General features: G+C 41.9%; 1 protein-coding gene across 2 annotated transcripts in view; it reads right to left on the reverse strand.

The window, feature by feature from the left end:
- The window catches only part of LOC111874473 (solute carrier organic anion transporter family member 74D), a 51,304-nt gene that overhangs the window by 23,346 nt on the left and 4,697 nt on the right, over window positions 1-23,261 (reverse strand). Inside the window, exon 2 of one of the 2 annotated variants that reach the window (XM_023869999.2) lies at window positions 5,017-6,210. In XM_023869999.2, the coding sequence (XP_023725767.1) occupies window positions 5,017-5,317 (301 nt within the window). In that variant the 5' untranslated portion in view covers window positions 5,318-6,210. Of the gene's footprint in view, window positions 1-5,016; window positions 6,214-23,261 lie in introns of both variants that reach the window. The other variant, XM_033755464.1, reaches the window with a different exon arrangement.

Raw genomic sequence — 23,261 nt, forward strand, 5'->3', positions numbered from 1 at the left:
TGTAATGCTGATATATGTAAAAAGGGGTGTTCGCAACTAAAATTAAATATTTATTTTGAAACATATTAAATCATTAAATTAAACGTATATAAAAGGTTTTCTTGGCATGTACTGTCTTCGCTCGCTTGGAAACCGGGATCGTGGATTCGAATCCCACTGATGGCATGGATGTTTGTGTGCGTTTTTCTGTGTTTGTGTACAGGTAGAGGTCTTGCGACGAGCCGATCACCCGCCCAAGGAGTCCTACCGTATGTGTAAGATCTATTAAAACCGAAGTGAACGGAGAAGTTCATGGAGGTAGGCCTAGGCCCACCGGGACTGTAGTGCCAAGGAAAAGAAAAAAGGTTTTCTTATGTTTTGTCTAGATGTAGTAGTAGTTGTGTGTAGATGTGTCTCTAAAAATTAAGGAAAGGTAAAGCTATCCCTGTAACAGGCCGTGAAGGCCCATAGGTTTATGAGACGTCGAGGCTCCCGCATTTTATCTAGACAATCGGCTCACAGATGGCGGTAAGGCTGTTAGCCTTACGCACCGGCCGCCTTTTACCCCCCAGGAAGATTCCTGGTACTCATTTACGTTAGAGGCTGAGTCGACGCCAGCGCCATAGTGCGGCTGAAAGGATTAAGCTCTGTACGTAGTTGGGTACATGTTGCAATACAAGTTGAACGACTTGTATGAGGGGACATGTCGCAGCGACACGAGACACCGATACATCCGTCCACATTCTACGTTAAGATGTCGCATGATCGTTCGTCCACTGTACATTCATTGCCGGTGCCGCGACACGTCCACTCCGCACAACAGTCGAGAGATCCTTTGATGTTTCCTCATGTTGTCGCCTCTCAACCCATAACCGTGCACATGTATTGTAATAGAAAAATCAAATGACCTCATCGGGATTTGATCCCTCGACTTTCCGGCTTGTTGCATAGTGACTCAAACAACTACGCTATCGCGTGCCCCAGATGTGTCTCTTCTACCGATATATTTCTGTGGGTTACTTCCTCGTCTTGCACTGCCGTACATAATTAATGTTTTGTTGGCTTGTAGGTGTATGATTATGTTTTCTCCTTGTGTTCATTGTATTTGGGAGAACTGTTGTGTCTTGTACTTAGTAATTGTGAAACTGAAACTGGAGAATTATGAAATTAATATACAAAATTCTAATCCGAAACCCGAAAGGGAACAAGCCACTAGGAAGACCTAGGCATTGATGAAATCATAATATTAAACATGTCATAAGAAAGTGTACGTGTATGCGATGATGTGAACTGGACTTATGCTGATTAGGATGGGGATCGCTGGCGAGTGTTTGTAAACACAGCAATGAACTTTTTGTTTGCGTAAGCAGCGTGGGATGCCGTAACTAGATAATGGGATGATTAGCTTTTCAAGAAGGACTTTACTTCATGAGATTGTTATTTAAATTCTTATTCATGGAGGCTACGATAGGCTGAGTATAGGGGGGAGGAGTGAAGTGTATGGAATTCTGTCGTCTCTGGAGTCGGGTAAATTGCCGCTGGCACTCGCCAGCACTGTCAATCTTGGCTCCGAGTCCCAAGGGACTTATGACCATATTTTAGTGTCTCATGACTCTGTGAATCGTGAAACCAACACTACCCACGGAATTCTGATGAGTAATCAGACTGGAGAATGTCCAAGAGGAAGTTTGGAAAGACGACAGGAGGATAGGATCACTGTGGACTTCGGGGAATAGGTTGTGAGGATGGAAATTAAGTGGAACTCCCACAGGACAATATCCACTGGTGGGGTTTCGATAATACAGGTTTTTACTTTCGGATTTTTCTACCACAATTCTAGTTAAAACAGATATAGAGAATGAGAAATTTATTAAAGAATGTTTTTTTCATTAACTACACGATCTTAGACAGATGAATGGGCACAGAAACTGGGTACGAATATGCGCGTGTCTGCGAAACGCGTATTTTCCATTTACGAAATTCAAAGTTTTGAATTTCTTCCAAAGTTGTATAGCATAATATTTAACTCATACTGACTTTTAGAAAATAAAGAAAATAAATACCTCAAGGAACGCAATATGAAAGAAGGTAACGATCATGTTAGCACCTAAGACATCAGGCAAGCGGTGTCGGTAGTCTAGAGGTAACGTTCCCACCTCATGACTCGTAGTACGCGGGTTCAAACCCGGCGGAGGTCGTGGAATTTTTAAGGGCGGAAAAATTCAGGGAACAAGTCCTCCGGGAGGGACTTTAAGCCGTGGGTCCCGTGTCGTAGCTTTACGGCACGTAAAAGAACCTCATATCTCCTAAGGAGGTCACTGAGCCAAATTCAAGGACATTTCCCGCCCAACAGTAGTCTCTAACGCCTCTGATAGTTGGGGGAAGCATTATAGAGCATTATATAGAAGCCAGTAGAGGCCGAACTCACTGACTTGGTCGGGACTGATGGTAAGCACCAATATCGGTAGGGTATAGAGACTGGTAGAATATCATAGAGGGAAGCACAATAGATCAAACTTAGCCCTCAACTGGTCCCTATCCTCCACCCTCTCTAACTAACTAACTAAGACATCAGGCAGAATAAGTATCCAGCGCTTAGATAGATGGATGGAAAACAAAGGCCACGGAAGAATAAGAATGTATGTCATAAAATAGTGTGACATGACGGCTGAAACCCGGAATAGTGGAACGAGTAGAGATAGTCATTGCTAGGCAACGGCAAGGTAAAAAAATTTTCCGCGGCAACAGATACTGATGCAACAAGAGAAGACGCGTTGTTTTCTATGAGGCCTGCGCAGAGTCTATATAACGATGGTGTATAGTGGTGGAGGCGGGTTCGAATACCTCCACCGTAGCCCTGCGAGTCGTAAATGGCGAAGAAATTGGAACCCAGTGCCTGGGATTATAACCAGGTCACCCTCTTCCTGGGGTATATAAATAAGGGGACCTGGTCCTCCAGGTTGGGGGTGTCTCGAATCTGAGACGGTAAAATATGATTACGAGTCCCGCGGAACTCAGATCCGAGAATGACTGCGCTGGCGAGGACCATCAGCAGTTGTAAACGACAAACTCGTCCTTTGTCAGAGAAGCCGCCTCACATCAACAAACCAGCAACTGTCTGACACTAATGAAAATCTGATCTTGGACTCTAGGTGGGTGTTTGACACCAAGACCGACCAACCGACCGATCGACAGACAGACCGACAGACCGATCGGCCGACCAAGTGAGTCAGACCACTCTTCTCGTTGAAAAACAGGTCTCATTTCAAAACACGATAAATTTTGTAAGAACAAAAATATGGTCATTGTTTCTGACGGAACAATATTTATCCTACCCGACCCAGTAAGTCAGCCGTGAGATGCAAGTGAGATGTTGTAGTACGTGGTTAGCCGTGAGGAATCTTCATTGTTAGCAGCCACTATCTAGTAACGACTAGTGACAGAAAAACAAACAGAAGACCTTGTATTTGCTGTAGTTGTAGTGATTTATAGCGTGTGTAAATTTGTGAGGCTGTTAGAATCATTTTATTTATGAGCTGTAAACGTCCAGTAAATCTAATTATCAGTCCAAATCCCGTGTCTAGGCACTAACACGTGACAGCAGTAGGAGAGCACATTTATAAAGGAAGATGAAACCAAGACATCAGGCGCAATGTTATATCTAACGCATAGGTGGGTGAATGACAACAATGGAATCACGTATGGACTGTTAAACTTTCCTAAAGGAAGAACAATGCCAATATATCAGGAAAGATTGTGGTTTCCTATGCATAATAGAATAAATAGAGAGAAGGAAAAACGAATGTAATATCCTTGTGACAATCGTAAGGTGTCTGTTTCGAATGTCATTCAGGATACTGACAATTCTGATTCAGGTTTTCCTCAGTCCCTGCAGCAAAATACCTTGAAAAATGTCTGCCTTTTTCTTCCCATTTACTTCAAGTTCGTCGAACGTGGTCATTCTTCACAGAATTACTTGGTTTTTGGACTCCTTCCATCGTTCGGTATTCTAGAAAACACGACGTTTCGGAAACTGATCTGTTTCCGTCCTCAGGAGAGGACTGTGATCCAGCGGTTGAGATTAGCTCTTTGTAAGGGGCCAAACTGAGTATCTGTCTCCACCCTCATCTGAGGGCGGAAACAAATGCAGTTTCGGAAACGTCGCCTTTTCTATTTTTTACAGTGCAGGACAGTGGAAAAGTCCAACAGCCCAGTCATTCTCTGTGTTCTAAACCATCGTCAGAGCCATTTGGAATCTACGTTGTCATTCTTTCTCATCACTCAATGATAAATGACCTCTGTAGCTGGTACAACATCGTTAGATAACCTACGAGACATTAGTCTGTCCATTAATGAATTTAGAAGGTTATCATAACTCTTCGATTTCTGTAATAAAGAAGTCAGTCAAATTGTTTCATGCTTACGCTTTGTTGACCTATGAATTCATAACGGTTTATCACCATGACCCAAATAATTTGACAGTAAAAGTCGTGTAGTGCCGTATAACGATAATCAAACGAAAAACTTTATACAGAGTTCAATAACCACAACTGATCCGACTGCCAACTTTGTCAACAATATTATCCAATATTCAAGCCAACTGCATGTTAATTTGATACATTTCTGCTTTGTTTTCTTCGATAATTTCATCAAAATTTACGAATTTTTCATTTTTCCCAAAATCTCACTCATGGAGCTGAGCCCTTCCCAGCATTTCATGGAACCAGTAGGTTCATTACCGTGCTCACAATAGCCCTCAACTGGTCCCTATCCTGATCCATACTATCCCATCCTACCTCTCTAATATCCATTTTAATATTGTCCACCCACCTACGTCTTTGTCTTCCCAGTGATCTCTTTCTTCTGGCTTCCCCCCCCCCATCCTATATGCATTCCTCTTCTCCCCAGTGTCTCCCAACAAATGATACAAATGCAGCCTAAACCATCATCATCATTGGTACGATATTCAGCGTCTGTAAGTTTTAATTAATCTAAATTTAAGGAAGAGATGCAGGCCATATATCGTGTCACCCTTACCTGTCGTCCTGCTGGGAATCTTGAATCTCTTTTCGAGGGTTGTAATTGTACCGTTGAAATAAGCGTAGCTAGCAGAGAAGGTGCAGCCCAGAAGTCCATATATAAACACGTAAGCCTTCTTGTTTGCAAATTTCTGTAACCAGGCAGAGCGGATGGGCCCAATTCCGCATGTCGTCTCATCCGTCAATGGATGTTCTCTGTACAGGTCCTCGAAATCTCTCGGTGGAATAATCTTTTCTTTGTCTGACGTCACTTTGGCCACAGTATTGTTGCCTTGGTGATTTACATTGTTCGATTCCATGTCTCTGACCTTTGATGTTTTAGATTTTTTATTTTAATTTAAAGTACTTTATATTATTAAGTTCTTTTGAATCTTCTTTTAATTTGCAGCACTTTAATTTCTTTATTTTTATATGCTATTAACGAAGATATTGTCTAGGAATCTTCGTTAACTAGTCTCAGACCTAAACATGCATTCATAAATTATGTGATAATTCGTTTTATAATCACAAATATGTTACTATGTACTTTAGGAATTACGCCGAATCTTTCATTTCTTTTAACTGAACTCCACGGAAATTAAGACGCTTACTGTTTTAAGGATCAGCGTTTGTGGTTTATTTAAAACGTTTTTCTTCTCAGAGTCTTTTTCAGCACTTTTAAACCACATATGAATCATAAATTTAATGAAATTATTTAAAATACTAGAAATCCAGGCAAAAAGAATAGTGTAAATATAATTTTATTTTCATAAAACAAAATAAAATAACAATTATTAATATTTACCTTAATATACGTGACAAAATTTGTGCAATATAAAAATATATATTCTTAAAGAAAAACAAAAATTAAAAATTCTTCTGCTACCGAGTTCTTGAGAAATTATGCCTTGGCTGTCGTTAATCGAAAAGCACCGGTATAACTTCACTGCGGCGTGCGACAAGTGTAAATACTTCTGCAGCACTGACATGCACACTAGTTATCCCTCTGGTTTTCTCCGCTCTTTGGCTGTTTAACTTTGTCACCCATGTAAGCGAATCTGCTCTAATTCTGCTGTCATCACACTTGTGCGTTAAGCTGTTTTGTTGGTAATGATATACGATTTCTTCTATCTGTCCGTGTTTAACAATGACTCTGTCCGTATTTGCTTGGGAGTTTCATCATTAGTAGCGACTGATAGAGCATGGCTGCCAACTTCTGAAACATAAAACAAACGACATACAAATATTACTGTTGGCAGATGTGTAACATTGTTGTGTGTGTCCTTTACGCCATGTACAGGCAAAGGTAATGAGAAATTGTAGTCTTTGTGTGTATTTTCCTTGCGCATTACATCTGTCTCCTGTCTTCGTAGGTTCATACGCCATGAAATGTATTGCACATCGAGCAAAGATGAGTTTGGCCCACATGACAAAGCGATAATGTGACACTGAACTGCGCTCTCGAGGGTGCACGATTCAGAGACATCATCACACACTCATGGAGTTGAGCCCTCCTCAAGAAGCCGCCAATTGTGCAGCTACTCTAGAGCTTCCCAGCATTTTATGGAATCCGAAGGTTCATTGCCGTGTTCACAAGAGCCCTCCACTGCTTCCTCTCCCGAGCCAGATCAATCCAATCCACACCATCCCATCCTATCTCTCAAAGATCCCACCTACGTCTTGGTCTTCCTAGTGGTCTCTTTCTTTCTGGATTTCCCACTAATATCCTGTATGCGTTCCTCTTCTTTCCTATTCATGCTACATGCCCTGCCAGACTCATCCTACTTGACTTGATAATGCTACGAGTAATTATACTTTTAGAAGCATACACATTATGGAGCTCCCCATTATGCAGTTTCCTCCAACCTTCTGTCACTTGGTCTCTCTTCGGTCCACGTATTCTCCTCAGCATCTTGTTCTCATGTATCCTCAAACTATGTCTAGACCATTCAGTCTAGAATCTTTTGTCTTCTTGCCTTATGTTTGAAAATATAAAAATAAAACATACAAAACTATAATTTTTCTAATGGTTCTGTATGGGCGTGAAACTTGGTCTCTGATATTCTGACGTTAAGGGAGGAACATAGACTGAAGGTGTTTGAGAACAGGGTGCTGATGAGAATATTTTGACCGAAGAGGGATGAAGTGACAGGAGGTTGGAGAAAACTGCATAATGAGGAGCTTCATAACTTGTACTCTTCTCCAAATATAGTTAGAATGACCAAGTCAAGGAGGATGAGGTGGGCAGGTCGTGTAGCACGAATGGGGGAGACGAGGAATGCGTATAGGACATTGGTGGGAAAGCCAGAAGGAAAGAGGTCATTAGGAAAACCAAGATGCAGGTGGGTGGACAATATTAGAATGGATCTTCGAGAGATAGGATGGTATGGTATGAATGGGATTGATCCGGCTCAGGATAAGGACCAGTGGAGGGCTCTTTTGAACATGGAAATAAACCTTCAGGTTCCATAAAATATTGGGAATATTTTGAATAGCTGCAGATTTGGCGGCTTCTCGAGAAGGGCTCAGCTCCAGCTCAAAGTAACTGACTACTTGTGTGTAACTGGACAGCAGTGTCTGAATCAGAGTGACTAGGTGACTGCATGTGTACACGCCTTTTGTCACAAAACATAAAGAATTCCGCTTGTGAATATAGTTCGTGTTGAATGATCGTGCGAATTCATGTTAATGGTTTGTAAGAAGCCTGGTCACTGTAGACGAATCTTGGATGTACGGTTGCGATCCTGAAAAGAAAATGCGGAGTTCTCACTGGAAAGGACGGAATTCGTCACGAACAAAGAAAGCACGTCAGTCAAAATCAAATGTGAATGTCGTGTTGAGCGTTTTCTTGGGTGCTGAAGGAACCGTTCGAGATGAGTTCGTGTCTCGATGCCAAACTGTGAACTCGAATTACTAGAAAGGTCTGTTAGGATGTCTACGAAACGACGTGCTACGAAAACGCCCGGAAAGTGTAAGAACGGATTTATGCTGCATCATGACAATGTAATTAAATTAAAAAATTAAATAGACGATGAAAGGAAACCATTTTGACAAGATTCCAGAGACCGAAGTTGCAACGAAAGAGCGTTGGAGAGCGTTAACGAAAGATGATTTTTAGAGTTGCTTCAGAAGTTGGCAGGACTGCTGGAGCAAATGTATAGATAGTAAAAGGAAGTACTTTGAAGGTGACTAAGTGCACTTTGGAATTAATGTAATAGAATTCATTTGGGACGTCCATTCAGCTTATTTCGTCATCACAACTCGCATGTCTGAAGCGTTGGAAGGTTTGAAACATAACCTTAGTAGGGAGGGAGATGTCAAAACGGTAGACTTTGGTCTAGATGCCCCAAGAGAGGTGGTCTCCCGTCCGCTTTTCCCCGGGGAAATACACCCCTGTATTCATTGGATAGAAGGTTGGGTGGAACAACGTGGAGAAGAGGAAATTCTTGACCCTACCGGAACCCGAATTCCGACCCCTCGGTCGTCCAGCCTGTAGCCAGTCGCTATACCGACTGAGCTATCCAGGCTGCTTTGAGAACAAAGTGGCTAGAAAAATATGTGGATGGGTGGGAGATGAAGTAACAGGGAAATGGAGAACTTTCCGTGGTCAGACGTTCATAATTTGTAGTCTTCTGTTTACGAAATATTATTAGACTGAATGAATCAAGGGCTGAGAGACCTGTACCATAAAGAGAATTAGAAATACAGAGGAAGTTTTCAGCTGTAAAACCTTAAGGATGAGGCCGTCTTGAGAGACAGAGATGTTCATGAAAAGATAATGCTAAGATTGATATTAGGGGAGCAGGGGTGGAGGAATAGCCTGGGTTCAGGTGTGGTATCGGGTTCAATGACAGGTTTTTGTTAACTTTTTAGCAAAATTCTGGGTTCCGTAAAAAGCAGAATATTCAAAAGCCGAGCGACTGTAAGCTTTTCAACTAGTTCTCTGCTTCGTCGAGTTTTTTATTCAATAATAATAATAATAATAATTACTGTTTTTATTGGGAGAATAATTCCGACGACAAGTTAGCCTCTCGTTTCCCTAGAACATGCTTGAAACTAAAGCCTACAACGTGCTGTGAAGGCTGTTGTTCTCAGGCGCACATTTTATCATTTATTTACATTACTGTACAACAGGTTTGGTTAGCCTATGCTGTACCGTTTTACTTCTGATTGAAATTACGACCTTGATACGAAAACACAACGTCTCACACTTAAAATGTAAAGATACCAGAACATAGTCATCTTTGTTATTTACACGCAGAGTTTTATAAAATTTTTGAGGTTTGCTGAACGTTTTGTCACAGCGCAGCTATATATTCAACTCAGTGGAAATGAACCCGTCTTGAGAAGGAACAGTAACTCAGTATGAAATTTCCTAGCCTTTTTGTGGAACTTTTGCCACTCGCTTGCAGAATCAATTACACAGGCCAAAATCTATTGCTTTAATTTTCATTTACTGTTAATCTCCCATGTATGCCTAAGCCTTCAAAATTGTTTGTTCCTTTCAGGATTTCAGAATAGAATTTTGGATGCCATTCCCACATATAGCATGTGCTCTGTCTTAACCTTCTTCATATGATTATATCTGTAATTCTCAACGACTTATTACTTGTGTTAAACCAGCGACTTAAAGTTAAATGTCGGAACTTAGTCCCATTCTGCAGTTGAGAATCACGGTTCTGACTTACTAACTATACTCAGTCACTCATGGAGATGAGCCATTTTTGAGGAGCCGCCAAATGTGCAGCTATTCAAGAATTTCCCAGCATTTTATGGAACCCAACGTTTCATTACCGTGTTCACAAGAGCTCTCCAGTGGCCCCTATCCTGAGCCAGATCAATCCAATCTCTACCATCCCATCCTATCACTCTAAGATTCATTTTAATATTGTCCACCCACCTACGTATCGGTCTCCCTAGTGGTCTCTTTCATTCCGGCTTTCCCACCAATATCTTAAATGCATTCCTCTTCTCCACATTCGTGTTAAATGCCCTGCCAACCGCATCCTCCCTGGCTTAATCATTCTAATTATACTTGGAGAAGAATACAAATTATGAAGCTACTCATTATGCACTTTTCTCCAACCTCGTTTCTATAACTATAACTGATTATAATTCTTCCTACTGTGTAAGCCTGTCACTTTGAAGGAAAAGCATACATTGAAGATGTTTGGGAACAAAGTACCAAGAAGAATATTTTCATATTTGTTAGATGACGTAATACAGAAATAGGAATACTGATGTTTGCAGAGCAGTAGCTCTCTGTATTCGCATTGCGATTCACCTGCCCTGAAGATGGAGGCGATACGTTCCTCCGAAACTTCGGTTAAAACCAAAAATACACGGCGCCAGATCCAAGAAGACGACTTTCTTCAGAGTCATCGCCGTGAAAACCTCAAAACTTGCAACTATAAACTTCATGGAAAATTTTTACCAAGACAGCCAGAAGTAATTTATCCTGAACTTCTGTCATAGTTATTTAGCCTGGGTTCTTCTGTGAAATCCTGAAATATGTTTGGTTTATAGTGTTAAAATGCCTGGATGATTTGACCTGAAGTTGGAATATTAATATTACTGCCAAATGTTCTACGGATTAAAATAACTACAACATGAGAAAGAGCACTACTGCTAAGGTCATTCCAGAGAAATGGCACCAACACATCAGATATGATGTATATAACCGGAATAATTTTAAATATATCCAAAATTTTATGTTGAATTAAGATAAACATAGTCTTTCTGACTTGACACAAGCCTGTAATAACTTCCTAAGTTCCTGCGAGCAGCTAAGAGGCTATAATATGAAAACGCCAATAAATATACACAGTAGATTATGCAAATGGAGACAAATTAAAACAACAAAGAACGTAAGAAACAGAAAGATTGACAGAAAATTTGAAGATGCGTGCTGCCTCAAGAAATAGAAAAGACCGCCACCAATTTACTTCCATGTCAGCAGGCAATGAGTGACTCCTTTGCGCAACTAAAGGACTTACCTGTGAAAAATGGTGAGCCTAGCTGCGAAGGAAACGCCACTAAAACATTTGAAATAAATAAGAGTCCGGGGAAAGGTAGGCCACCCCACATCATATTCATCTGGGAGGCCAACCAGAGGAAACTAAAAAGTGTCTTGAGCAAGGAATTCTTCTTCCTCAACACTGCAGCCCGAACTCGAATCACAACTAAAAGAATGATGGGCTACAAAATAAACCTCCGTGGCCTCTAGTCCGCAAGCGAACTATACCGATGATGGGCTACAACATCACATAAATATTACTCACTGAGAAATATGTACACTTTTTACATTATACACAAAGGCAGATAAGCCGGTTAAAGCTGTTATCAGGCATTTGCCTGGCAGTGCTTTTGCAGAGAACATCGCTGTAGCCCTCCAGGACACAGACTACGATGTCATCAGTGTAAAACAGATGACCACCAAACGTTCCATTCCAGAAGGAGGGGTGACACGCACCTCCCTCCCCCTCATCCTAGTTACGCTAACAACGAATCCAAAAGCTCAAGAAATGTAATTTGGTTCATCCTGGTCCGTCACTCTAGCAATATTATAAAAGGTTATCAACTCCGTCCATTGTGACTGATAAATATTTCTTTATCTCCTTTTTACTCTCTCATCCTTGACATGTTTCGGTCTGAGAGACCATCTTCAGAGGGATATATCAATACAGGCGGAAACTACTATTACAATGTGATTGGTCAATATCAATATATACATATAATATCATTACAATGTAATGAATATAAAATCTGAAGAAAGATACATCAATACGAGCGGAAACTACTAGTACAATGTGATTGTTCAATATCAGTTTTATTTTCATGACATTGTAATGTATTTGTATGTATGTATTGATATTGATCAATCACATTGTAATAATAGTTTCCGCTTGTATTGATATATCCTTCTGAAGATGGTCTCTCAGACCGAAACATGTCAAGGATGAAAGGTTAAAAATGAGAAAAAACATTTATCAGTCACACTGGACGGAGTCGACAAACTCCAGAACTATTCAAATTGACAGCATTCCGTAATATAGCTTTAAACGTCGTGGCTTACAGATCGCAAAACCGAATCATTGTCTGTTGTCTTGGCAGCTGTGATCAGCAGAATCGGCAGCAAGCATCACAACAAAAACAGCAACAGTCTTCAGGAGACATTAAGCATCGGGACACCATTCAAATCCCAGGCCAGTCAGTGCAGAATGAAAATGCAACGGAAGACATGTTCCTTGCCTTCACTGTGGTGAAGCGGACTACGACAGAGCTCTCTGGTGTTGCGACAGAAAAGGGAAGGTTGCTGACATAACGGAAGCTGTGTGCAGACTGTTGGAGAGCAATGCCAAACTGAAAATGTAATTGTTAATGTAGGTGAGGAACCTGAAGACAGTGTTGACAAGAGCTCTCAAGACAGTGACAGTGCAACAGCACGCCGCATCTGAAGACATCGACAGTTGAGTAGATTCTGTGGTCGAAAGACCTGGGGGCTCGTCTGTTGTCAAGGTCGGCCGCGCCATAGCTCAAGCGGTTAGTCGCTGGCTTCCCACCCGATCCAGGGTCTGGTCAAGTGGGATTTGCGGTGAACAAAGTGGCGCTGGGGTGGGTTTTCTCCGAGTAATTCGGTTTCCCCTGCCAATCTTCATTCCACCAAATTCTTCATCATCATAATCACCCGGGGTAAGCTACAATAGGCCAGTTAGTGGCCGCCGTGCCGAGTGGACCCAGTTGGACTCCACCCCNGCTTGCAGATTTACTTATACTTCTTCAACCCTGAAGATGGGGGCGATACGTTCCTCCGAAACGTCGGTTAACACCACATATACACGGTGCCAAATCCCAGAAGACTGCTTTCTTCATAGTCACCGCCGTGAAAGCCTCAAATCTTACATAATTTTAAATTAATTGTCGAGGTCCTAGCGCTGAATAAATGCAGAATTGCTTTCAGTAAATGTATTAAAATATGTTTACATTGTATTTATTATCTGGTTGTACAGGTCTCCCTAAACTTTCTCCTCTTCATAGAGAGGTTATCAACACAAGAGACAAGGCTCATACTGTCAGGGAAATTCACATAATGGTAGAAATATACAAGACAAACGACACAGTTCGGCTACATTACCTTTAATGAGTTAATTCTGTAACGGTGGCAATCAGAAAGATGATGATGATAAAACACTCCGTGGCCTGCAGTCCGCAAGCAAACTATGCCGACCGAGCGACCGTTGCTTGTCGGCGAAGTTAGTGCNTGTAATTTTAAATTAATTGTCGAGGTCCTAGCGCTGAATAAATGCAGAATTGCTTTCAGTAAATGTATTAAAATATGTTTACATTGTATTTATTATCTGGTTGTACAGGTCTCCCTAAACTTTCTCCTCTTCATAGAGAGGTTATCAACACAAGAGACAAGGCTCATACTGTCAGGGAAATTCACATAATGGTAGAAATATACAAGACAAACGACACAGTTCGGCTACATTACCTTTAATGAGTTAATTCTGTAACGGTGGCAATCAGAAAGATGATGATGATAAAACACTCCGTGGCCTGCAGTCCGCAAGCAAACTATGCCGACCGAGCGACCGTTGCTTGTCGGCGAAGTTAGTGCCAACTTTTGAGGATAGAGGGTGTTACGTGGTCAGCGCAACGAATCCCCACGGCCGTTAATTTCGGTTATCTAGACCGGAGCCGCAATTTTCTTGAAATATCTCCTCAATTATCCTACTACCCACTACTTCTCAGAAAATCTGGTAGTGCCGGGAATCGAACCCGGACCTCTGGATCTGTAGCCAGGAACTCTGACCACTAGACCACAGAGGCGGTCGATGATGATGATGATGATGATGATAATAATAATAATAATAATAATAATAATAATAATAATAGCGCATCACGAACCCTGGCTTTTCAAGAGTGGCCTGTTTCAACTCCGGTTCTTTTTGCGTCGACTTCCTATCGAATGATAATTCAGGTGTAGCATGACTGGGTTCCTGGACTTTGCTCATCGTCTGATATTTCGAGGAGGGCACATGTTTTGTTCTCGATATTAGACGATGGACAAAGTTCAGACACCCAGTAATACTAACACCATTATCAGAACCCTTTAGAATTGGTATCAGGGTATGCCTTGGGAACCTGTACTTTTCATTCTCTGAATAGGATGGAGAGAGCCCCGCTAGCATAACCGTGACGCCGTCTGACATAACTGCAGTGCCATTACTCGAGGAAGACTATGTAGCCTATATGCAATTGGCTGATGACTGCTTAGTCATTTTGACAATTAACCGATTAGTTTTATTAGAACGGTATTATTAGCCAGACCGTGCATGCTTAGGTAATGAGCTGATCATCCAGTGAATAGACTACCGACTGAGGGCATCACTCACTCAATTAGTTAATCAATCAACTAATCAGTCAATCAGCCATTGGATTGTTGAGTCATTCGCTCAGTTAGTGAGTTATCAGTAAATCAGTCAGTCAGTCAGTCTAATCCTTATATATATATATATATATAAGTTTTCAACGGTGAGCGAAAGCTCTGAAATGACGTAAAATTTTGTTATCATGGCGACGAAATCTCGAGTGTTAATAAAATATGCAATAGGTCACAAACGAGAGTGCAGTCTTTTGTTTCAATCTGTTGTATCTATTCTGTGAGTATTGATAGTACTGTGTTATGACGCCTGAAAGCCGAAATAATAAAGTCAGAATAAATGTTTATTGCTAGACAACGACTCTGTAAGCACATTCCCGCGGCAACGAATACACAAACAACAATCGATTAACTTCCGTTACTATGCAACGGCGCTCTAAACGTTTCTTCCCGACAATAGAGCTGTGTTCTCTGCGTGATCCTTTCAAAGTAGTTACAAAGAAAGATTCGGTTGAGAAGAGTCAGGTTTTGGGACTCCAGCCTGCCAGGATATGAACTTCGGAGCAGAGGAATTGAATTTAGTCTAGTCTTCGGAATTGGGAGTTGCAGAACAATGACAAGAAAGGAATTAGTCTGTACAAAAAAAGACTTCATGTTTACTTAGAACTTACAGTGAATCTGTTATAAATCGGTTGCCAGAACACGACTAGTGAAGAATGAGAACCTTAGTGCATGTGTAACGGTGAACTGTAAAGTGTGTAGATCAGCGATAGCGCTGTAATTGCCTATAGTCTTGAATTGTGAAAATAAGGTGTCAATAAATCCAATCATCCAATCCAAATCCCGTCTTACAAGTCACGCACAACCCCTAATACCCGTGATAAGACTTAGATTTGGATATGTGAATTGTGTATAGTATTTATCATGTAATGAGACTCGGTTTGTGAAGGTCTGCAAGGCTTTTCTCGATTTAAAGTTGCACGCAGAAGTGTCCACCTAGATCGGTTCAGAACAATCGTAACGAGAGCTCTAATCTTAACCCAGTCGGATAACCCAAGAAGACACTTGAGAGCACTGCGCATGTAATACGACGGTAATATATCTATGCGACTGCATTACGTCACATCTCTATGCATATTATAGTCTTAGGACGAGAGCACACCAAGCAAACTGGCAACTGCAACGCAACCGCAATTTCCGAGAATTGTTTTCAGCCTGAGTTGAGCACATGTTACTGAGTGGAGCAGCCGTTGCCGTTTCCTCAATTTGCTCTGCTCCATTCAGTAACATGTGCTCAACTCAGGCTGATAACAATTCTCGCAAATTGCGGTTGCGTTTCAGTTGCCAGTTTCCTTGGTGTGCCCTCACCCTAAAAGCACATGCGGCATATAAACTCAGCCCGTATTTGCCTCTCGTTAGTTTCAAGTGAATTCGGCAACAAAATAATGCTATCGTTTGTGCTGTATATGTATGCTTGATGTCATTACTAACCCTACTACAAAAGGCTCCACAATCACCCTCACAATAGTACAATGGTACAATAGGCCAGAAGTGGCCGCAGTACAAGGGACTTAGTCCCACCCCACTAGCAATAAAAACCCTACTAAAATGAACTTCACTGGGAAATGAATCTTCGCAAGGGACTTATACAGAATGAAGCCTACACTTCTTTTAATTTGTCTGTCAAAAGTATTAAGAATTTCATCACTGACATGTTCCACATAATTACTTCCTTCTTTATTAATCCAACGTGTAAAATTGGTTATAGGCATACTCTTTCCTGAGTTTTCCTTGAAAGTGAGGCAAACAAAAACAAACTCCTTGACTCTGGTCCGCAAGTGAACTATACCGACCGAGAGACCGCCGCTTGTCGGCGAAGTTAGTGCCAACTTTAGCAGATAGAGGGTGTAACGTGGTCAGCGCAACGAATCCCCACGGCCGTTAATTTCGGTTTTCTAGATCGGAGTCGCTATTTCCTTGAAATAGCTCCTCAATTATCCTCACAAGGCTGAGCGAACCACGTTCCAGACTTCGCAGAAAATCTGGTAGCACCGGGAATCGAACCCGGAGCTCTGTAGCCAGGACCTCCGACCACTAGACCACAGAGGCAAGGCACTGTCTGTAAACTCTTGCTGAATAGCAGAAATGTAGCCTAAACAAACATGAATCACATCTCCCCTTATAAGAGTAAACCTCGAAATTTTACTGTTTTTTTCTAGATGACTCCTTTCTAACTCGTGTTTGTACTGCTTGGAACAAGCATTGGCTTTCACTAGACCCAGATAGCGTAAAATTTAATTAATTCTTTTTTGGTCATTTTCGTATTTGATCAAAGCGCGTTGTCTCTCTCACATAGGCTGCATAGCGTGGCGTGTGTGTGAGATTGTAAATGGTGGACTAAGGAGGCTGTGGATGGAAGCAATTGTGGCCCATTTTTAAGGATTTATATTAGAATTTGTTTGGAGATGCCTCCCTACCACGAGTCGAGCTCGGGATCTCCATAAGCAAGAGTACTACCCACTGAATTTGCAACTCTCGGTCTCTCAGTCGGTTAGTTGCTTACTGTTCGCTGAAGAGCAGAAACGAGAGCTCTGCAGTGTTAATGCGTGATGTAGATCTCCGAATTTATAGCAGGGATCTCCAGGGAACAATTGTTCATATCTCATGCCAGTTCAGAATTAATATCCACGCGCCCTAAATTAAGTTGTCTGTCTCCAGACTTGCTGATTAACTGTTTATTATGTTATTCCATCTCTTTCCCTCCTAAAATAACATATTTTACTACGTTTTACCTCAATTTTATCAAGTTTAAAAATTTAGTAATGTCATGGCCATTTAAAGTTACGAGAAATTGCGTAATAACCGTAGATTTCAGTCTGATATAACCGGTTAATTATCCTCTACTGTCAGTGTGGGGTCTGGTAGCAGTTAACAAATGGAAATAAATGGCTGACTGACTGACTCGCAGAGTGGCTGATCGCGTCACCAACTAACCACTTGTCAATGACAAGCCGGTTGACAAAACCACTGATTAACAAACTATCTGAGATACAGAATGCCTCACCGGCTGATCTCCTTGATCCGTTTGTCATGGAATTTTATGGCACTTCATATTGGCAAAGCATATTAGTTGTTTGGAGAATTTAATCGGCTCTCTCTTTAATTCAAGGGGCACGCGGTAGCGTAGTTGGTTGAGGCACTATGCTAAAAGCCGGAAGGCAGCGGGATAGAATCCCGATGAGGTCATTGGAATTTTCTATTGGCCTAATCCTTCAAGCCGCACTGTGGCCCTGGGGTCGACTCAGCCTCTAACAGAAATGAATATCAGGAATTTTCCCTGGGAGGTAAATGGTGGCCGGAGCGTAAAGCTAGCAACCTCACCACCATCTGTGAACCGATTGTTTAGAAAATGTGGGAGCCTCGACGTATCACAACCCTATGGGCCTNACGCTCACTCACTCTGTCATGGCCTACGCCAGCAAGATCCACCCTGACCTGTTAAGCCAGCACCGGGGTCGCACTTCCACGGCTTGTAGCTTTTGTTTTGAACAGGTTTGAATCGGTGAGGCAATGTCTTGGCGCCACTACATAACACAGCAGGCGAGCTGTTGACACAACAGAAGGCTTTGCCATGTCCCACTGTTGACAGCCTTCTCTAGTATACAGTTAAGACAAAGAAAAAGAGTAAAAACCCAAGTACAAATAAGGAAAAGAGAGTATTTAGAATGTGAGTAACAACAGATGAGCGCCGTGCCATAGCTCAGGCGGGTTAGTTACCGGCTTCCCAACGAGGATGCCCGGGTTCGAGCCCGGTTCAGGTCACGTGGGATTTGTGGTGAACAAAGTGGCAATGGGGCAGATTTTCTCCGATTACTTCGGTTTCCCCTGCCAATTCGCATTCCACCGATTACTCCACAATAATAATAATAATAATAATAATAATAATAATAATAATAATAATAATAATAATAATAACAATAATCTGGGGCTGGAACAGTAGGCTAAACAGTGGCCGCCGTAACAATTTGACTATGTCTCACTCCATGAGAAAAAGAAAACAGAGGTGAAGATTCCTCAAAAGTTGGTGCACAAATGATGCCCTTCGTTTGAGAGCCCATAACTTTCACAGAAAAAAAAAGGCATATTCCTGTGTTTAATTAAACGCTATACCATGAAGATGTGTGGTTGAGTGGATGTACAGATCCATATATTTTTGACCTCGGCACTAGTTGAATGTGGGTGGTCAGCTTCACGACCATCCCGCTTTACCCCCGGGAAAGAGCCCCCAGTACCCATTCGGTAGGAGGTTGGGTGGACATCAGAGCCTGTCTGGACGATGTGATGAAGAGAAAATTCTTGACCCTACCAGGACTCGAACTCCGATCCCTCGGCCGTCCAGCCAGTAGCCAGTCGCTATACCCACTGAGCCATGCCGGCTCCCCAAGTTATAAGTAGTTACTAAGAAATTTAGAATGAAGCATAACGAAGTGCGTTATGTCGCCCAGGATGGTTAGAGCAGTGAAATCAAGGACTCTGAGACGCATGGACACGCACCTTGAGTGGAGGAGACAGGCAATTCGTGTAGGATTTAGATGGAAAACTCTTGCTGAAACGGCTGCGCGCTAGAATGAGCAGGATGTGGGAAGGTAATGAGAAGGTGGGTACATTCGTCTCTGAGCTTAAGTAAGCACCACGCCATGAAGACAAGTGAAGAAGTGGAGGTACATCCCCACAATTCTTAACCTCGGCATTAGATGGAAGTGAGTGGTCGGCTTCAAGTCTCGGCCACTTTAACCCCAGGAAAGAGATCCTGGTACCCATTGCATAGGAGGCTGCCAGTCTGGACGCTGTGGAGTAGAGAAAAAGTCTTGCATCTGTCGGGAATCGACGCCGGCCCTTAAACCCATATCCTGTTGCTATACCAACCGAGCCATCCCCGTTCATATGAAGGTGGATACATGCGTAATAGGATGTGAGGAAGGGAGGTTGTTGCAGGGATATCTCTACCGCTGTACCCTAAAGATGGAGACCGTATGTTCCTCTGAAACGCTCGTAATTAAATACTTACCAGACTGTAGCGAAACAGGAGAAGAATACCTGAAGGGGATTTTCATGATTTATACCAGTCACGGTATCCGAGCGGTCTGAAGCATGTACTGTCTTCGCTCGCTCGGAAGCCGGGATCGTGGGTTCGAATCCCACTCAAGACATGGATGTTTGGTATGTGTATGTGTTTATTTTGTGTTTGTGTTGTCCTTTGTTTATATAGAGGCCTTGCGACGAGCTGATCACTCATCCAAGGAATCCTACCATCTGTGAAATGATCATGAAACTGAAAATCAGAAGCCAGGGCCCAAGGGGGTTGTAAAGCCACGAAAAAAAATCACAATTTATAGTCATGGTCTGATATGGATAAGGGAATTGAAATAAAAAAGATGAGATAGTAGGGTTATGTAACACGCCTGCGGGAAAGAATAAATGAAAATAAAATTCTGATCATGAAACATTGGGTCTGTCAGAAAAAAAAAATAGTGTGGAGAGACAGACGCAGAAGGAAGGATAATATTAGAACAGATATAACAGAAATAGAGTTTAAATACACAAGCAGGAGTCGAATATCTCAGGACGGTGTCCAATTCAATCACCTGGCTGGAATAAAATGACTGACTTTGTGAACACGATAATAAACCTTCGGGTTCAATGAAAGGTGCTGAATTTCTGAACCAGCTGAGTAACTGGCAACATTTCAAGAAGGACCTTACACCATGGAGAATGGTTGCATCAGAAATAACTTTCCTATGGGGAACATGTTGTATATAGGTTAGAGACTATTTCACTGTACAGAGTTCAGATGCGTTCTTGCTTCATTTACTGTGCGACGTATTCATTGAAAATTGATAGTTTCTCAGCTGGCCAAGACTCTCCTTGCCTTTATGTAATCCAAAGATTTGTTACAGCTATCACAATAATCTACAACTGGGCCGTATTCTCACACGGTTAGCCTTCACACTGTTTATCTAAGGTCAACTTATTTCTTTTTTTCTTTTTACATTTATGTATTCCTCTTTTGGAAGCGATTTTTCCCTTAAGGCTTTCCGATCAAAATTTTCTTAGCTTTGTGATTCCAATGTTTCTCGTGAATCGTTCATCTCATACTCCTGGTTATCACGCTAACCCTTTAAAGACTGAATTACTTCTAAATAATACATAAAATTTCAGTTCGTACCTCACAGGAAGCACATCACGTTTCCGCTACAAAGACCAACTAAAACTTCAGGCAAAAGATCGCTGTTTTCTGTGAGAACCATACGAAACACACAGATACATTCTGTGGGTAGAATGTAAGGTTCTAATATGGTAAAGCCGGTGTACATGCAGTAACCACTGGGCCTTAAACGGTTAATAATACGTAAAAGAAAAAGTAAGAGTAAAGCTATCCCTGTAACAGGCCGTGAAGGCCCATAGGGTTGTGAGACGTTGAGGGTCCCACATTATCTAGACAGTCGGCTTAAAGATGGCGGTAAGATTGTCAGCCTTACACGCCGTCCGCGCTTTACTCCCTAGGAAAATTATTTAATTAATTCCAGGTACTCATTTCTGTTAGAGGCTGAGTCGACCCCAGGGCCATATTGAGGCTGGAAGGATTAGGTCAATTGAAAACAAAATCCTGTGACCTCATCGGGACTTGAACCCGCTCTATTTAGTGGAGAGATGCTAATTTATCGTGAATAAAAATGTATTGTTTCAAAGCTGTACTAAGGCTACTGAAATAAATCCCATGGATCAAATGTCCTTCCATATTAAATCTCGCGGTAGATCTGAGTAACGCAACTAACAAGATTATGAAAATGATATATTAGTGCGCTGTAAAAGAGAACAAGAATTGCGCCACTGGGCATAACTCACTCACTCGTCTATTCATGGAGCACATATGCATTTATTGCAGACACTGCAGATTATGTATGATAAAAGTGGGGGGAAAATATCTCCCTCAAACTCTTACGACTCCCCTATATGCCCCTCAGTTGTCTAGTCACTCTGTTCACACGAATGTTGGTAGTGACAGGCACGTGTTGCGTTCTCTGGCAATGTTTTATTTTGACTTGCTGAAGGAAAGGGGGGGGGGCAGAACAATAGGAAGAGAATGCATTGTCATCCTCACCATCCATGGGACTTTTCTCTGCTCTGGATATAATTATATTAATTAATTTTCTAAGGTATTTCTTACTACTTTATATTGAGCTTAGGTTATGTAAGCCTAATTCAGCGAAATTACACGGTTCTGGTTAATGAAGAATCATCAGTACTGTATCTCCTCAACAACAGACCGAACGTGGCGATATATTGGTTAGCACTCCTGCATTGCATTCTGGAGCTACTCGGTTCGAATCACAGCTTGAAGAACAATTGTCTTGTTTTCCTCAGTCCCTCGACGCCCGATGCTGGGTTAATATCCACTCCAAAATTCGCCAATCGGATTCGTTGCAATATACTAATATATACTAATACGTAATATTTCATTGCAAACTTTATGCAACAGGAATAGTTGTTACGTGCTCACAACAGCCAGCAATTGTCTCTATCCTGAATCAAATGATTGCAGTCCGGAACTTTTCACTCTCTCTTTAAGACGTCTCCGAAGTGGCCCTACACGCTAAAGGTTCAAAAGTTCGCATGAATATCCCATCTAGCCCATACTTGCTACATGTCTCTAGCTCATTCCATTGCACTAATAGGTTTAACGTTTCATGAAGAGTACACAATATGGAACTCCTCATTATGTAGTGACCGTCCGTATAGAGACGGGCTATGGGGTGGACGAGCCGGGTTCGATTATTCTCTTCTCCACAGCGTCTGGACCGACTTTGGGGCCCAACTACCTTCCTATCTAATGGGTAAGGTGACGATTTCCATGGGGTAAAGCGGCCGGGGCTGAAACTGACCACACACCTCCATCTAGTGCCGGAGTCAAGAATGGTAGAGCTGTACCTCCACTCCCCTATATTAATTAACCACAGGGACAAAATTACTTATACCTCATTATGTAGTTCTTTCCAGTCTCGTGTTACGGTCTCTATTAGCTCCAAACATTCTCTTCGGCATTATAGAATGATTTGACTACACCGTCCAGTGTGACTCAAATGTAGAGTAACTCTGAACGGTGTTGTCAAATCATTATATAATATTGACTAATGCGACGGGCCAGAATGAATAAAGTTAAAATTCTCTTCGGCACCCTGCTCTCATATGCGTTTGACAAAACAGCGAGAAATACTGAAGAACAAACATTAATGTTTCTTAAAAATAATATTGAAGTCATCTTTCGTAGTTATAAAGAAAGTGACCCCGTCTTCTGTTATATTGTTCTCCTCAAAGTGGAAAGTAGTGTTGTGCGAAACAATTAAAATACAAGTAGAGTATAAAAGGTTCTTGACGATGCATACACTCGAGATTACTGGGTTTTTGGACTTTGTTCATCGTCCGGTATTCTAAAGAGCACACCGTTCCTGAATATGGATCTGTTTCTGTCTCCGGGTGAGGGGGGAGGGGGAACAATCGTACTCAGCTAAGGTCCGTTAGAAAGATCTGACCTCAGTGACTGGTTCGGTTATTGGGTCATCCTGAGAATTATAACACAGATTTTGATTAATATGTCTGAATATAATTGAACATATCTTACTACCGATTAAGCTACAGGTAAATCAGTGCACAGAAATCTTCGTAATTTTCCTGGGGAGTAAAGCGCGGCCGGCGCGTAAGGCTGACAACCTTACCGCCATCCTTGAGCCGATTGTTTCGATAATGTGGGACCCTCAACGTCTCACAACCCTGTGGGCCTTCACGACCTGGTACAAGGATAGCTTTACTTCCCCCCCCCC

This window comes from Cryptotermes secundus, unplaced genomic scaffold (genome assembly GCF_002891405.2).
Source record: "Cryptotermes secundus unplaced genomic scaffold, Csec_1.0 scaffold426, whole genome shotgun sequence".
NCBI classification, from domain to species: Eukaryota; Metazoa; Arthropoda; class Insecta; order Blattodea; family Kalotermitidae; genus Cryptotermes; species Cryptotermes secundus.